General features: G+C 43.1%; 1 protein-coding gene and 2 long non-coding RNA genes across 3 annotated transcripts in view; 2 read left to right on the forward strand and 1 right to left on the reverse strand.

The window, feature by feature from the left end:
• Positions 1 to 18,347, reverse strand: part of LOC125230021 — a 52,407-nt gene that overhangs the window by 838 nt on the left and 33,222 nt on the right. Inside the window, exons 5-8 of the mRNA XM_048134940.1 lie at positions 5,347 to 5,447; positions 4,660 to 4,814; positions 3,639 to 3,762; positions 2,190 to 2,448 (exon numbers count right to left, since the gene is read on the reverse strand). Coding sequence (XP_047990897.1) covers positions 2,324 to 2,448; positions 3,639 to 3,762; positions 4,660 to 4,814; positions 5,347 to 5,447 — 505 coding nt within the window. The 3' untranslated portion in view covers positions 2,190 to 2,323. The remainder of the gene's footprint in view (positions 1 to 2,189; positions 2,449 to 3,638; positions 3,763 to 4,659; positions 4,815 to 5,346; positions 5,448 to 18,347) is intronic.
• Positions 9,425 to 10,617, forward strand: LOC125230022. Its single transcript, XR_007177476.1, has 2 exons — positions 9,425 to 9,855; positions 10,330 to 10,617. It is a non-coding gene; the product is annotated as an uncharacterized LOC125230022 (long non-coding RNA).
• Positions 15,961 to 17,451, forward strand: LOC125230023. The gene is made up of 2 exons (XR_007177477.1): positions 15,961 to 16,691; positions 17,166 to 17,451. It is a non-coding gene; the product is annotated as an uncharacterized LOC125230023 (long non-coding RNA).

Raw genomic sequence — 18,347 nt, forward strand, 5'->3', positions numbered from 1 at the left:
GTCCGTGTGATGCTGATGATGTTACTATGCTTAGGTCCAACCAATATCATTTGCTATTGAAACAGTACGCTGAACTCAAACTGATAAGCTACTAGAAAAAAAGCAGTGTTAAAAAAACGAAGCCATTTTATGTTGATAACCTAAACTTGTCTTGCAACCCTTGTAAGCATATAACGCAATAATTCAAATAAATTAGTTCTAATTTATATTGAAATTGTTATCCGTATAAAACACACACACACACACACACACAAACAGACAGACAGGCAGAAAAACAGACAGACAGACAGATCTAATATACTTAGGTACATACCTAGGTATATTAGATCCAAATTTGACACGTTTATGTAAAATAGTTTTTGAGTTATGAGGGGGTCAAGAAAAGTGGCTCCAAATGGTTGGTGTAGGTAATATTACACACGACTGTGTGTCTAGTGATACGGTGAGGTGTATAAATAAAGCAAAGGTGATCAACTAGTCACCGGGGCCGTCAGCTCCCACCAGGCGGGCTCGGCCGGCGTGCCGCCCGCCAGCCCCCGGTAGCGTGAGGTGTATAAACAAAGGTAGTCACCGGGGCCGTCCAGCTCCCACCAGGCGGGCTCGGCCGGCGAGCCGCCCGCCAGCCCCAGGTAGCGTGAGGTGTATAAACAAAGGTAGTCACCGGGGCCGTCAGCTCCCACCAGGCGGGCTCGGCCGGCGTGCCGCCCGCCAGCCCCCGGTAGCGTGAGGTGTATGAACAAAGGTAGTCACCGGGGCTGTCAGCACCCACCAGGCGGGCTCGGCCGGCGTGCCGCCCGCCAGCCCCCGGTAGCGTGAGGTGTATGAACAAAGGTAGTCACCGGGGCCGTCCAGCTCCCACCAGGCGGGCTCGGCCGGCGAGCCGCCCGCCAGCCCCCGGTAGCGTGAGGTGTATGAACAAAGGTAGTCACCGGGGCCGTACAGCTCCCACCAGGCGGGCTCGGCCGGCGTGCCGCCCGCCAGCCCCCGGTAGCGTGAGGTGTATAAACAAAGGTAGTCACCGGGGCCGTCCAGCTCCCACCAGGCGGGCTCGGCCGGCGTGCCGCCCGTCAGCCCCCGGTAGCGTGAGGTGTATAAACAAAGGTAGTCACCGGGGCCGTCCAGCTCCCACCAGGCGGGCTCGGCCGGCGTGCCACCCGCCAGCCCCCGGTAGCGTGAGGTGTATTAAACAAAGGTAGTCACCGGGGCCGTCAGCTCCCACCAGGCGGGCTCGGCCGGCGTGCCGCCCGCCAGCCCCCGGTAGCGTGAGGTGTATAAACAAAGGTAGTCACCGGGGCCGTCCAGCTCCCACCAGGCGGGCTCGGCCGGCGTGCCGCCCGTCAGCCCCCGGTAGCGTGAGGTGTATAAACAAAGGTAGTCACCGGGGCCGTCCAGCTCCCACCAGGCGGGCTCGGCCGGCGTGCCACCCGCCAGCCCCCGGTAGCGTGAGGTGTATTAAACAAAGGTAGTCACCGGGGCCGTCAGCTCCCACCAGGCGGGCTCGGCCGGCGTGCCGCCCGCCAGCCCCCGGTAGCGTGAGGTGTATAAACAAAGGTAGTCACCGGGGCCGTCCAGCTCCCACCAGGCGGGCTCGGCCGGCGTGCCGCCCGCCAGCCCCCGGTAGCGTGAGGTGTATAAACAAAGGTAGTCACCGGGGCCGTCAGCTCCCACCAGGCGGGCTCGGCCGGCGTGCCGCCCGCCAGCCCCCGGTAGCGTGAGGTGTATAAACAAAGGTAGTCACCGGGGCCGTCCAGCTCCCACCAGGAGGGCTCGGCCGGCGTGCCGCCCGTCAGCCCCCGGTAGCGTGAGGTGTATGAACAAAGGTAGTCACCGGGGCCGTCCAGCTCCCACCAGGCGGGCTCGGCCGGCGTGCCGCCCGCCAGCCCCCGGTAGCGTGAGGTGTATTAAACAAAGGTAGTCACCGGGGCCGTCCAGCTCCCACCAGGCGGGCTCGGCCGGCGTGCCGCCCGCCAGCCCCCGGTAGCGTGAGGTGTATGAACAATGGTAGTCACCGGGGCCGTCAGCTCCCACCAGGCGGGCTCGGCCGGCGTGCCGCCCGCCAGCCCCCGGTAGCGTGAGGTGTATGAACAAAGGTAGTCACCGGGGCCGTCCAGTTCCCACCAGGCGGGCTCGGCCGGCGTGCCGCCCGCCAGCCCCCGGTAGCGTGAGGTGTATTAAACAAAGGTAGTCACCGGGGCCGTCCAGCTCCCACCAGGCGGGCTCGGCCGGCGAGCCGCCCGCCAGCCCCAGGTAGCGCGCGGGGAACGCCTTGGACTGGTTGGTGTCGTTCAGCGGCCGGAATTCGCTCCCATCTCTCTTGATATACTTACGTGAACCCGACGAACCCGGTGCTTTCATTCCAACTCAATCTCCACTGATGTACGTATTGATTTAGTAAAAACTTTTTGCTTTTCCAGTAGTCATACTCGGGGTCGGCCAAACGGTAGTCCCCTGAAAATGCAAACAAATACCTATACTATTTTAACTATTTAGAAATATGGTCTACCTCCGATGTTGACAGCTGCCCTGTGCCATTTAGCCATGCCATTTAGCATGCTGTGCCATGTTGACAGAATATGCTGAACCTTACAATTCAACCTGTTAACATCTCAATTGTACCTACCATATTCTTAGAAATAAATATTATGATTATGATTATGATTATTATTATGATTTAGCCGTGCCCATAAATGTGGTACGATCAGGGGCCCATTTCTCGAAGCTACAAGTTACAATTTACAAGTGGTAAGAGGAAGAATAACGCGTCAAATAGCGTGAATTATCAATACCACTACTCCACGAAGCGCTGGTAGCCTAGCGGTAAGTACGTTGTGCGACTTTCGTTCCGGAGGTCGCGGGTTCGGACCCCGGCTCGCACCAATGAGTTTTTCGGAATTTATGTGCGAAATATCATTTGATATTTGCCAGTCGTTTTTCGGTGAAGGAAAACATCGTGAGGAAACCGGACTAATTCCAATAAGGTCTAGTTTACCCTTCGGGTTGGAAGGTCAGATGGCAGTCGCTTTCGTAAAAACTAGTGCCTACGCCAAAATCTTGGGATTAGTTGTCAAAGAGGACCCCAGGCTCCCATGAGCCGTGGCAAAATGCCGGGATAACGCAAGAAGGATGATGATATCAATACCACTACTCGATACTAGGTGGCAACATTGTCTCGTCTGCCAAAAATTTAATATTAGAACAGTTTACAACTTATATTACAAGCAGAAGGAATTGAAAACAGAATACTGATTAATACTATTTTAATATTAGCTAAAAATTGGTGAGTAATAGACTCTTCGTTCGTCGCGACATCTATTGACAAGTACTGATAATTTACGCTAGTTGACGCGTGATTGTCGCTAGAGGTCACTTAACTATGCCTATACAAATAACTCGCATTTACTGATGTATGGAGTTACAACTCTTCCCTGACTTATTCCTCTATGATGGTAGTCACTGTCTAATATGACAAGATGGCAAGAGACTTCCGCTTGTAACTTGTAACTTTCAGTTTAGAGAAATGGGCCCCAGGGTGATGAAGTAGTATGAATATAATGTTGATGACGGCGGACAGCCAGCGTGGTGCTGGTGTGGTGCTGGTGACGCAGTATGGTATGGTCTGCACATAGCATAATACTGACAGTACTGCGCGAGGGAGCGCGTGTCGTGTATGGTCCAGTAGTAGGGGTGCGGCAGGAACACGCCGTCGCCGGACACGATGCGCACGCACGTCTCGAAGTTCCAGCACGCGTACCCGTACACGAACTGCAACACACCACACACCCACTCCCCGCATTACACCCACTCTTCACTAATCTCTCCAGCGGCAACTCCTTCAAAAAAACCGGCCAAGAGCGTGTCGGGCCACGCTCAGTGTAGGGTTCCGTAGTTTTCCGTATTTTTCTCAAAAACTACTGAACCTATCAAGTTCAAAACAATTTTTCTAGAAAGTGTTTATAAAGTTCTACTTTTGTGATTTTTTTCATATTTTTTAAACATATGGTTCAAAAGTTAGAGGGGGGGGGACGCACTTTTTTTTCCTTTAGGAGCGATTATTTCCGAAAATATTAATATTATCAAAAAATAATCTTAGTAAACCCTTATTCATTTTTAAATACCTATCCAACAATATATCACACGTTGGGGATGAAATGAAAAAAAAAAATCAGCCCCCACTTTACATGTAGGGGGAGTACCCTAATAAAACATTTTTTTCCATTTTTTATTTTTGCACTTTGTTGGCGTGATTGATGTACAATTGTACATACTTGTACTAAATTTCAGCTTTCTAGTGCTTACGGTTACTGAGATTATCCGCGGACGGACGGACGGACGGACGGACGGACAGACAGACATGGCGAAACTATAAGGGTTCCTAGTTGACTACGGAACCCTAAAAACAAGCACTGAGCAGGTTGAAAATACTACTAATTGATTCTGTGTATGGATAGATGAGAGTTAGTGCGTTTTCACCTTATCCGATCCGATATCGGATGTCGGAAGGATTTCAAAGGCAAAAATCAAAGATGGCGGCTTAAAGCGGAATATAGGTCCTACATCCGATATCGGATTGGATAATGTGAAAACGCACTTTTAGTCGTGTCGCGAACAGGAATGTAGAGTGTATTGTGTTGTGTAGTAGTCACTGGCAGCGCCACCTACCGCTCTCTTGGGGCGGGAGAAGAAGTTCCTGTTGCGCGTCAGGATGAACCACAGCTGCTTCTTCGAGGAGATCTTCATGGTGATCTGGCCCGACGTGGTGATCGGGATCCACGTGAGGCTCTCGTTCTTCAGCTCGTCCTTCGTGGTGAACACCGCTGCGACACATCAACACAACACTACACTCAGGTGGCTACATATTATCACATCTGCCTCGAATAACTAAGCAGGAGGCCTATCTATCTATCTAATATCTATCTACTTCAAACTGCCCTCACTTATTGGTAACGTGGGCCTGGCTGTGTAACTAAGGGTGCTGTTAATTCTGATAGAAAAGGCTGGTCATAACTTATATGCTTTTCTCCAAAATTTGTAAACGTCAATTTTTATTCATTTGAAATCGAAGAAAAGGTACGAGCGTTTTCGTGTAGCAGCACGGGATCTGGTAGTTGCCCTCATTGATCCTCCATAACATCACATCCTGTATGAGTACCTATTCATACTCTAACCATAGGTATACTCACGCTCGCACTGAGTGCTGCGAGGCTAGTTGAGAAGGGGCGCGCCAGCCGCCGGCCATCATCCTCGCACCGTGAGTGCCGCGAATCTAGTTGAGGAGGGCGCGCTAGCCGGCCGGCACTCACGCTCGCACTGAGTGCTGCGCGGCAGGTGGGTTGAGGAAGCACTCACTGTAGGATCCGTCGCGGCAGTTGGCGTCGTCCATCTCGCAGATGTTCTCGAAGGTGTGGTGCGCCGACAAGTCGTGGTTCCCGGCGCAGATCACCCCGTACCTGCAACGGTCAGGTGCTGCACTGTCTACTTGCTATTTGAAGACCTGCATGGGTTTCTGTTAGTTAGTAGTGACCCTTCCTGCGAAGCTGAGATCCCAGGCAGATTAAGGGCATGCATTTGTGTGATGAACCTACCTTAGTCATTATTGTTGTTTTATTTAAATTAGGTAGGGGAGATCCGCCATGCGAAATGGGCATTTAACTTTGAAGCAAGATTACATACTGTAGTTCTGTTTTTCCATTTTTCCTTTAATTTAAAAATATGCAATATAGCTCGCAGACGTTTCTGCGTGCTTCCTAGACTTGAGCAGGGCTTTCGATCTGGTTAAATACAACCTTCTTTGGGAAAAACTGCTTGAGTCTGGGGTAGCATCAAATGTCGTGAGTCTGTTGAAATTTTGGTACGAGAACCAAATAAACAATGTAAGATGGGGAGACGTACTATCTAAAGATTATAGGTTAGAATGTGGCGTGCGCCAAGGAGGGCTAACCTCTCCGGACCTGTTCAACATCTATGTCAATGGCCTGATCGAGGAGCTGAGAGGCGCCAGAACAGGCTGTCATTCTGTCCTTCGGATATTTCCCTCAAGCCAAGAAAACATTACTCCTCGTTTCCGAAACTGACAAACAAACAGCCCACCAGATCTTCAAAGGTACTAACCTTACCATCCTTACTGGATCTCGCTTCTTAGGAAGTTACATCGGTGAAGGCAAAGAAGATTTCATAAAAAATAAAGTCAATAATTTCGTGTCCACCGTGGAAAAAATATCAGAAATCTCTAAAGATTCCCCACAAGCCGCTTACACTGCTATGACTAAAGCAGTAAAATTCCAATGGTCATTCATATTACGAGCCTTAAACAACTCCCACGAGTTGTTTGAACCACTAACTCATGCACTACGCACGATCTTCCTGCCAACACTCTTTGGAAGCGAAGTCTCCTCCATAGAAGCCGACCTCTTTACTTTACCCGTGTAACGGTTTACCGTTATCTCTAACAAAAATCCTATTAAATAAAAATAAATAATTAACCAAAATATAACTATAAACTACTATAATACATTTTTACATACATTCTTCTAAATAAAATATTTTAAAACTTAAAAAATAAAAAACAATGTAAAATAAATATACGTACAAACAGAATTGACGATTGCATTTGTTATTAGTTAAAACTAGATGCGAATACAAAAGACTACGTCACCGCTCCAGATAAGCGATAGGCGCTGGTCAACGTATGAGGCGCATTCGCGCTCGCATTCCCTACCACGGCTCCGACAGCGAAAGGTCAAGTTACCTAAAACTCTCATAACGTCAGACGACATGGAGTGACAAATTTATTTTAATTTTTAATTTTTACTACAATTAAATGTGTTAAGTGCCAGTTTTTCCCCAAATAGGGTGAGTGTTTTGAATATTTTGTAGAACTAGATTTAAGGTTTCTTCCATAGTTCATAGTCTTTATAAGGAATCATTTTCTTCATTCAATCATTATTCATTTATTTCTTTCTGGGTTCATCTTTCTCTATCCGCTTAGTAACAATATGTTTTCCTTAGAAACAATGTTGGAATTAACAAGCTTCTCGATCTTTCTAGAAATATGGTTCTACCCGCTTTATAAAAATCTTAATCATCCTTGTGGAATTTTCGCTTAATTTTAATTTAAATGCATATAAATAGAAACCAATCTGTAGTTAATCTACATTAATAATGTTTTTAAAAGTTTTTTTTATTAGCAAAAGTACTTTTAGTTAAATAAAAATTACTTCCTTTTTGTTAAAAAAAAAAAATGATGATTTAACTTGTGACTGCCACATCATTGATTACCTTTTTTAACGCTTTGGGGTTCACTAAACCAGCCTACATCTCATTAGCACTTTTAATTTGGCCAAAGTTCCGGATGTCGCAGTCACTTGTTCGAAATTGGACTTTTCTTGAAACGGCCATTTTACCGGAATTCCAGGGAACAAGTCTGGGGTCGTTAACTGGACCCACAATTTGGATGCGCGCGCGCCTGCACACGTTCCGGAAGGTTCCGGAAAGAAGACTGGCGGTCCGGAACGGCCTCTGATGACGGCCACGCCCAGTACGACTTCGGCGGCGTAGTGCAGGGAAGTGACCCCTAACAAGGGCTTGTTTCTTCTTTTATTGTAACCGGCCAGCTCAGGAAATACCTACCCACGATCCTGGATAAATAGATAGGTTTTTTTATTTAAAATATAGTTTGTAAAATTTTTCTATCGGAGTTTTTTTCTTCTCTCTAGTTTTTTTATTCTACCCTAGTTTATGCGACGCTAAACGTGACATTGGCGCCCACACTGGTTATTTTCTGAGCTGTGCATGTTTGAAGCAAGTCCTTGGCCTTTTTCTTCTCTTGGTTTTCTTTGGTGTTGGTGGCTTTTTAATATTTTCACCTGTAATTTTCTTCTAGTTTCTAAGTTTGATTTCTGCAGTTGCTTGGTACGTGGTTGTACTATTTACATTATTATTGTTATTTACATTGTGTGTTATTTATAAAATAATATTGCATATTTCCTATTATAAAACTTCTAAATACGTTATAAAAGTCTATCGAGTCCTACATTCCACTTACTCAGCAACTAAACCTAACTGCTTTTAATCAATTGTAATCAAAACACACACTTGTCTCAAAACATGGCGTATCCTATTAAATATTTGTCACTCCAAAAAGCTGAACTTGAATATGAGGTGATTCTCAGAGGTGGTTCAACTGGTTCGGTACAGGAGCTTCGAAGCCAGATAATTAAATTAGGAATACCTCCTGAGGACATTTTAGAATCCCATTTAGAGCCTGCGGTTGACCTTGACGCTGTGAAGGACAGTCTTGCTAAGTCCCAAACGATGTTGACCTCACTCAAGTCTAAATTTGATAAGACCCTGTTCTTACGAACTGAAAACCTACTACATCATATATATCACAGACTTAGGCGAATCACGAATGTCGGTGCCACGTTAGTTGATCAGCACAAAAATTATTGCACTTCCTTTAACAATCAATATAAAGAAATTACAACGCTGAGACCGGCATCTTCAACTTCTAATACAAACGCAGTCTCAGTTCTGGAACCTGAGGCTACAGTGGTTCATTGCGATCGCAACCTAACCTCCGACTTAGCAAAGCTAAAATACTCGGGCAAGGCCTGCGTGTTTTCTTTCATTCAAAGAGTTGAGGAGTTCGTGGAGGCTAGGAACATATCAAAGGAGCGTATTTTGAAATTTGCGTACGAGATTTTTACGGAGGACGCGTTACATTGGTTCCGATGTAATAAAGAGGCTTTCCAAAGTTGGGACGATGTCGTGGTTCTATTAAAAAAAGACTTCAGCCCAAGAGATTACGATTATCGCCTTACTAATGAGATAAAATCTCGCACGCAAGGGGAGCAGGAAAATATATCTATTTACTTGTCTATTATGCATGGCATGTTCGCGCGCTTGGTTAAGCCGTTGTCTGAGGACGAAAAGCTCGAAATTATTCTACACAACATCCGGCCATGCTATGCAAGCACTCTGGCTGCTTCGCCCGAAATCAAGGACCTGAAGACTCTTAAAAATCTTTGCTCAAACTATGAGGACATTCAATCACGCTTGTCCTTGTTTCACGAACCACCCAGAGTGACTTCTGAAACCCTAGCCCCAGATTTTGCCTACACTAAACATCATAAAAATAATAATTACTATACAAATAAAAACTATCAAAGTACAAATACAAATGAAAGACAGAAAAATTATTACAATCAAAATAAATATCCTAACTACTCCGGCTCTTATAATGTAACGTTGCACGTACATGTTTTAATTATAAGCTTTAATTTTATTATTTTTACAATTTTAATTATACAAATTTTAATAAAATAACTAATTTATAAATTAATTTTAATTATAGTTGCATGAATTATTTTAATCAATTATTATTTTTATTATTTATTTTAATCAACTAACTATTTATTTTTTACAAATTTAACAATCAATTTTATATTTACATTAATTATCTTATTCTACTTTTCTATTTTAAAGTACGACTAAGAATAAAATAAAATAATTATGTTTTAAAAAACCTCTGTAATAGACATCGCAAGGTTAATCCGACCGTCCATGCGCTATTCGTATCAACTGTACTACGACCGGTCTGAGCTGACGTCACGGAATAATCTGGAACTGGCGCGAGCGCTGCCCCGCCGCGCCGCCCAGTCATCAGTCCGCGCCAGCCGCCAAACGTTACGCACGTACGTACCGTCGCGCACACGGGCCAGCCCGTGTCGTCTCGCGCGCTGTACAAATTATAATTTTAATTATTTTCTGGTGGGCGCGGACACCTGCAAATTTATTTAATTTAAATATATTCGGCGACGTAATCGCGAAATAACGAGTTCCCGCACCCACGTACTGGTAAGTGCAAAGTGTTGAACGTTATTTTAAAAAATAGTACATAGTGTAATTTTAATCCTAATGTGAGCTCACTTGTAAATTATCTTTTGTTAACTGTGTTAGATCCTTAATTTAAATTACTCATTCCCATTTTATGCTAAACGCTTTTAGAGAGAATGACTTTGCAATTTCCTTTGTTCTGTTAGTGCTAAGTAATGTAATGGCGGGTACGAATAAGTATGTGTGCGTACCTCCTTCTTAATTTAGTCACTTTCTTTGTTCTTTCTTCCTTACTTCTGTGCTTTTCCTTGCTGTGCTTGTAACTCCGCTCTGATTTGTGAACACAAACACGCTATCTGCTTATGCACTTATGCTGCTGGTGCACCGGCTTATTCTTGGTCCCACCTTCATCATCATCATCGTCACAGGGTGTTCACCTATCAGAGCGAGCAAGAACAAGGTCTCATCACTAAGACTATGCGTGGAAATTTACAGGGTGCGCCGTTATTTTTAAAAAAGAAGACCGTTCGGCCGACGTGTCACACCGTCACCAGCATCCACACACACAACATCCAGACGGCTGGGTTGGAGCCTGAGTCGTTCGCCCGCCGTCGCCCCTGCTCCTCTTCAGCGCTGGTCCCCACACCTGCTGCGGACCACCGTCATAACCACCAGCCAGGGCAGTACCGCTCCGCGGTGGCAAATTTTAGACCCGGGCCTTGACCACCCACGACCCTATTTCAAATTTTAGTTTTTATTTAATAAATTATTTTTGTTAACGTACTGGTAGAATTTTATTTATGCCCTACCAGTCCTAGACGTTACATTGGCGCCTAAAACGTGGTCTTAAGGTCTAAATTTGCCCCGCAGAATTTGTGTGTTTGTTGTTTTTTTTTGTGAAACGTTTTTTATTTTTTTGGTTGCAAGTAACTAAGGTGTACCTCATTAATAATAATAATTGTAATTATTTATTTATTGTGGAATTGTAATTTTAATAATAATTTTATTTTGAATGACATTATTTATTGTAATTTTATCATCACCCTGTACTATTGTAGTGTAGACTAGTACAGTCGGTCGAATATTTTATGAATATTTTTTTTTTTATGGTGCAATATTTTAAATTGTTTGTGGTACACATTAGTTGCAATATTTTAATGCTTCTTTTCTTTTTATTTTTGTGAGTGTCTATTTTATTTTTTTTGATTTTGCTTGATTTTTTTTATTTTTTAATTTAGCCAACCAAAACGTTACTTAGTTAACATTGTAACAGACGGAGTAGTGTTAATTAGGGACAAACGTTCAACACTTTCCACGGTTGCCAATTTTTTCTTGTGCACGTTATTATTATTATTTTATTTTAAATTTCATGGAAATGGAGCTTCCCGTGAAATTCTTGTCTTTACAAAAGCCAGAGTTAGAGTATGAGGTTAGCATTCGTGGTGAGACACCCGGTTCTACAGTCCAGGACTTGCGGAAACAGATTGCGAAGTTAGGGCCTTTGTTTCCTTCCGAGGATATTTTAGAGAGTAATTTCACTGTCGCTGCCGATTTGAGAGGTGTTAGTGATGCCCTCGCGAAGGTTCAGTCGAACTTAGATTCACGACCTGATAGGAACGTTTTGCTTCGCACACAAAACCTTTTGCATCACTTGCATCATCGTCTTAATCGTATTGTTTGCGATGAATCGACACAGCCCATGTTTGATGTTTGTGACCAGGAGTTTCGAACTCTGACAGCTAGGTTTAATTCTATGAAGGACACGGCTACCGCGACCGTCTTGCCAGCTCCGAGCGCAGAGCATGTAGTTAGCACGGCACCGATAAATGTTAACGTCACTTGCGACCGCGGTAGTCATAACGAGCTTTGTAAGATCAAGTTCGATGGCAAGTCTTGCGTCCGTGCCTTCGTGGAACGTATAGCGGAATTTTGTGAAGCTAGGTCGATTTCGGATTCGAAGCTTTTGTCGTATGCGACAGAGATTTTTACTGGTGATGCACTTCATTGGTACCGTAATATTAAGGGTCAAGTGTCCACCTGGGTTGAACTCTCCACATTGCTCAAGCAAGATTTTGGTCAGAAGGACTATGATTATAGGCTCGGTAATGAAATTCGGTCACGTACGCAGGGTGAATCCGAGAACATTACCGTATACTTATCAATCATGGCTGGTTTATTCTCGCGTCTCTCTAAGCCATTGCCGGAGGACGAAAAGTTGGAGATCCTTCTCCATAACATCAGGCCTTGCTATGCCAGTACCTTAGCGTCAGCGTCTGCGATTACTGACATAAATACATTGCGTAATCATTGTCGTAATTACGAAAGTATTCAGGCACGTCTTGCTGACTTTCGTGAACCACCCAGGCGTACAGCTGACACTTTGGCACCTGAGTTTGCTTATAGTGGTACTAATAAAAATAATAGCTTCCATAATAACAAGAATTTCACATACAGGAATAACAATAATAAACAATATAATAATAACGCTAATGCTAATACTAACAATAATAATAGGTCTTATACTAATAATTTTAACAAATATAACAACAACAACAACGGCAACGAGAAACAGGTACATGCACTTACTTCTACACCCTCGGCCAAACCCTTATTTTGTCCTAGATGTCGTAATAATAGCCACAACTTGCGTCAATGCCCAGCTAATAAGGATGACATTTATTGTTTTAAGTGTGGTCATAAAGGTGTCAAGTCTCCTGATTGCCCTACTTGCAAGAAGGCGAAGCCTTCCTCTTCAAAAAACTAAAAGGACAGAATTGCGCCAACCATCACATTAATCATTTTGATCCTGTAGATTGGAGCGATTGGTTGAAAACTATTAAAATTTATTTCAATTCGTATAAGATCGACGCAATTCTGAATGATGATCCTAGTATTGATAATCGTCCTTATGCAACGGTACACGTTAATGGTATTGAGATGAAGGGTTTGCTAGATTCTGGTGCTGCCGTAACTGTTTTAAAGAGTGATGCTCATACAGCATTACAAGGTTTACCTTTATTTAAAGATAAATTTATCACAGCCGTTGGGGCTGGCGGTCGTATAATGCAGAGCCGGGGTTATTTTAACTTGCCTGTACATTTTCGTGATAAGTTTCACTTTATTACTGCTCATATTGTCCCAGAAGTTAATACTGATTTTATATTAGGCGTAAATTTTTGGCTTAAATTTAACATTCTTCCAAATTTAAGTAGTATTACTTTTCCTAATGCTACAGTCGATATTGAAGAACCGAAGTCTAGTGATACTTCGTTCATTCACGGTTATGATCATTTAAGCGTTTCGGAGAAATCCATAGCTGACAACATCATTGCACAGTTTGAGGATATTTCTGCTGAACGGAAAGGCTTAGGTAAGACCAGTCTTATTGAACACCATCTTGATACTGGAGATGCGCAACCGATCCGGCAAAGGTATTATCGAATGTCACCGGAGAAGCAACGGATCCTCGTTGAACAGGTAGATGAAATGCTTGGTCTCGACGTCATCGAGCCCTGCGAAAGCGCTTGGTCTTCACCTGTCCTGCTTGTCACCAAGAAGAACGGTCAACCTCGTTTCTGTCTCGACAGCCGTAAGTTGAACTCCGTTACTCGAAAGGATGCGTATAGTTTACCTTACGTATCGGAAATCCTAGATAACTTACGTGACGCTCGCTACCTTTCGAGTATCGATTTATCGAAAGCCTTCTGGCAAATTCCAATTGCTGTCGAGGACAGGGACAAGACCGCGTTTTATGTTCCTGCTCGTGGTACATATCGTTTCAAAAGGACCGCGTTTGGTTTAACCAACGCACCGGCGACGCAGCAGCGTTTAGTTGACCTTCTCTTCAGAGAATTTGACTTAAAAGTCTTTGCCTACTTAGACGACATTATTATAATATCGGAGGACTTTAATTCTCATGTGTCGCTACTTCTTCGGGTATTAGACAAACTTCGCCAAGCAAATCTGACGGTGAACTTGGAGAAGTGTCAATTCTTTAGAAGTCAACTTAAGTATTTAGGGTACGTTGTTGACAGCCATGGTCTTCGCACGGACCCAGGTAAGGTAGAAGCTATTTTAAACTATCCAACACCTACCAGTGTTAAGGACATAAAGAGATTCTTAGGAACTGCCACCTGGTACCGTCGGTTTGTGCCACAGTTTAGTACGATAGCGGGCCCTCTTAACCAGCTGACATCTACTAGGAAGGGTAGACCGTCTTTTAAGTGGACTCCTGAAGCTGATGCTGCTTTTACCAAGCTAAAAGAATGTTTAGTCTCGGCTCCAGTATTGTCTTGCCCTGATTATAGTAAGCCGTTCGAGGTTCATACAGACGCAAGCAACTATGGTGTAGGTGGTATGCTGACTCAAACAATTGATGGTAAGGAGCATCCAGTAGCTTACATGAGCAAATCGTTAACACAGGCTGAGCGTAATTATAGCATAACGGAGCGTGAAACACTCGCGGTAATTATAGCACTCGAGCATTGGAGGTGTTACTTGGAGAATGGTAAACCGTTCACTGTCTTTACAGATCACAGTGCCTTAAAATGGTTCCTTTCTCTAAGTAATCCTACCGGTCGTCTCGCTCGTTGGGGCGTACGTTTATCGTGTTTTAACTTCGAGCTTAAACATCGTCGAGGAGTGGATAACGTGATTCCCGACGCTCTGTCGAGAGCTGTTCCGATTAGCGCTATTGATTTGTCCAATTCTTTTCGTAACACGTCAGATGCATGGTACAAAAATATTTATAATTCTTGCTTAACTAAACCTCAAAATTTTCCTAATTTTCTCATCAAGAATGGCTCTTTGTATAGGCTTTGCAAAAATAAACACGAGAAAACCTCCGAGTTCTCTTGGAAGAAGTTGTCCCAAGCGAATTTCGTCACGATGTTTTGGAACAAAATCATTCTGAGCCTATGGCTGGACATCTAGGTATCTTTAAAACGTATCGTAGATTGGCGTTGAGATACTTCTGGCCAGGGATGCATAATGACGTCGTGAAATTTGTAGGATCTTGTAATAAGTGTTTACAATACAAACATCAAAATCATCAGGTGCTTGGTGAAATGGGTCGCCCTAAACAATGTTGCCGACCTTTTCAAATGGTTTCGATTGACCTCATGGGCCCTCTGCCTATCACTCGGAAACAAAACCAATATATCCTGGTCATCACTTGTTGTTTTTCAAAATTTTGCCTCATTTTCCCTATTCGTAATGCTACTTCCACTATAATCACCAAAATTATAGAGGACCAACTCTTTCTAGTTCATGGGGTTCCTCAAACAATCTTTCTTGATAACGGCAGTCAGTTCACTAGCGGCATGACCGTAGATTTATTTAAAAAATATAATGTGCCGAATGTCTTCTACACGCCTAGGTACACGCCACAAGTTAACCCCGTGGAACGTCAGAATCGCACGATCGTTACTTGCTTATCAACTTTTGTCAATGAAGATCATAGGACCTGGGATTTGTTTATACCGAAAGTACAATTTGCCATAAATAACTCTGCAAATGAAGTAACAGGTTATAGTCCTTCGTTCCTCGTATTTGGTCGAGACCTAGTGACTTGTGGTACGCATTATGTCGATAATGACCTTGGCAGGGATTTAATGTTCTTACCACGTGACATTTATGCCGAAAATTTAGGTTGCATGTCCGAAATATTTGATAATGTACAGGCGAAGTTACATCAAGCTCATGCAAAGAATACCGCACATTATAATCTACGCCGTAGACATGTAGAATTTAAAGTTGGGGACATAGTCATGAAACGTGCTTATGTTTTAAGTGACAAAGATAAGTACTTTAGTAAAAAATTAGCTCCTAAGTTTCTACAATGTCGTGTTGTTGAAAAGAAGTCACCTTTGGTGTATGTGTTGGAGGACATGTCTGGAAAAAATATAGGGACTTGGCACATCAAAGATTTAAAATTGTCAAGTTTTAATAAATAATATAATAAAAGTTACATTAATTTCCCAAGTCGCGCGTATTTACCATCTATTACAGTGCATAAAATGTATTTGCATTGGTTTCTGGTTGAACGATAACTGGTTACCTGCAAAAGTCTGGGCGCATTAGCATCTGTAGTTTAAAACTAGATACTAATGTTTTTTTATAATTGCGTGATGTATGATGGACAGTATGAAAGATAGTATGAAGTAGTAAATGCAAATACGCAAACGTATATTGCGCGGATTTTATTCTGAGGAACAAAATCCTTTTCCGGCGCGAGGGGGTAATGTAACGTTGCACGTACATGTTTTAATTATAAGCTTTAATTTTATTATTTTTACAATTTTAATTATACAAATTTTAATAAAATAACTAATTTATAAATTAATTTTAATTATAGTTGCATGAATTATTTTAATCAATTATTATTTTTATTATTTATTTTAATCAACTAACTATTTATTTTTACAAATTTAACAATCAATTTTATATTTACATTAATTATCTTATTCTACTTTTCTATTTTAAAGTACGACTAAGAATAAAATAAAATAATTATGTTTTAAAAAACCTCTGTAATAGACATCGCAAGGTTAATCCGACCGTCCATGCGCTATTCGTATCAACTGTACTACGACCGGTCTGAGCTGACGTCACGGAATAATCTGGAACTGGCGCGAGCGCTGCCCCGCCGCGCCGCCCAGTCATCAGTCCGCGCCAGCCGCCAAACGTTACGCACGTACGTACCGTCGCGCACACGGGCCAGCCCGTGTCGTCTCGCGCGCTGTACAAATTATAATTTTAATTATTTTCTGGTGGGCGCGGACACCTGCAAATTTATTTAATTTAAATATATTCGGCGACGTAATCGCGAAATAACGAGTTCCCGCACCCACGTACTGGTAAGTGCAAAGTGTTGAACGTTATTTTAAAAAATAGTACATAGTGTAATTTTAATCCTAATGTGAGCTCACTTGTAAATTATCTTTTGTTAACTGTGTTAGATCCTTAATTTAAATTACTCATTCCCATTTTATGCTAAACGCTTTTAGAGAGAATGACTTTGCAATTTCCTTTGTTCTGTTAGTGCTAAGTAATGTAATGGCGGGTACGAATAAGTATGTGTGCGTACCTCCTTCTTAATTTAGTCACTTTCTTTGTTCTTTCTTCCTTACTTCTGTGCTTTTCCTTGCTGTGCTTGTAACTCCGCTCTGATTTGTGAACACAAACACGCTATCTGCTTATGCACTTATGCTGCTGGTGCACCGGCTTATTCTTGGTCCCACCTTCATCATCATCATCGTCACAGGGTGTTCACCTATCAGAGCGAGCAAGAACAAGGTCTCATCACTAAGACTATGCGTGGAAATTTACAGGGTGCGCCGTTATTTTTAAAAAAGAAGACCGTTCGGCCGACGTGTCACACCGTCACCAGCATCCACACACAACATCCAGACGGCTGGGTTGGAGCCTGAGTCGTTCGCCCGCCGTCGCCCCTGCTCCTCTTCAGCGCTGGTCCCCACACCTGCTGCGGACCACCGTCATAACCACCAGCCAGGGCAGTACCGCTCCGCGGTGGCAAATTTTAGACCCGGGCCTTGACCACCCACGACCCTATTTCAAATTTTAGTTTTTATTTAATAAATTATTTTTGTTAACGTACTGGTAGAATTTTATTTATGCCCTACCAGTCCTAGACGTTACAATAACTACAACAAACCTAAACCTACAGATGAAAAACCTAATACTACTAATGCTGTACAAGCTTCACCGAGCAGTTTAACTAAAGTAAGCGCCACTTATGGCTCGCGTAAGTACTGTCCTCGGTGCCGCACTGATACACATTCCTTAAAAGAGTGTAAACAACCTCACTTCCCAATCTGTTTTAAATGCGGCCAGAAAGGTGTACGTTATCCTGAGTGTAAATCTTGTAACTCGAAAGACACAAAAAACTAAATTCGGTGGATTGTAGTGCGAAAGAGCCTTCTAATATATCCAGTGATAAATTTAATGATACAGAGTGGAAATCTTGGCTCAATTTTATATCAAAATTTTTCACTTGCTATTCAGTCACTGCAATCCACGATTCAGGTAATATAAATAGCAGACCATTTGTGTCAGTTCAAATTAACGGTAAAACACTACATGCTTTATTAGATACTGGTAGTGGTTACACAATTCTCGGCAATAATTATCATAAGGTTTTCTTGGATGCGGGTTTCAAACTAAATACTAAAGAAACTCTGAATTTGTATGGAGCTGGCAAGCATAGACTGAACAATATTGGTATGATTAATCTGCCTGTCTCGTTTTTAGATCAGACTCACATTTTGAAAGCTTACATAGTACCAGAGGTAGAAAACTCCTTAATCTTAGGTATGGACTTCTGGAGACTTTTTGATTTGTTCCCTAAACATCTAGATGCTGTTATTTTACCTAAGGATGTCGATCAATTAAATACCTTAACACTTGACACTCAACCCACACACTTGTGTGACTACGATCATCTCTCTCCTGAACAGAAGGTTACGGCTGACCATATTACAGCTCAATTTCGC

Source organism: Leguminivora glycinivorella, chromosome 10, assembly GCF_023078275.1.
Source record: "Leguminivora glycinivorella isolate SPB_JAAS2020 chromosome 10, LegGlyc_1.1, whole genome shotgun sequence".
NCBI lineage: Eukaryota > Metazoa > Arthropoda > Insecta > Lepidoptera > Tortricidae > Leguminivora > Leguminivora glycinivorella.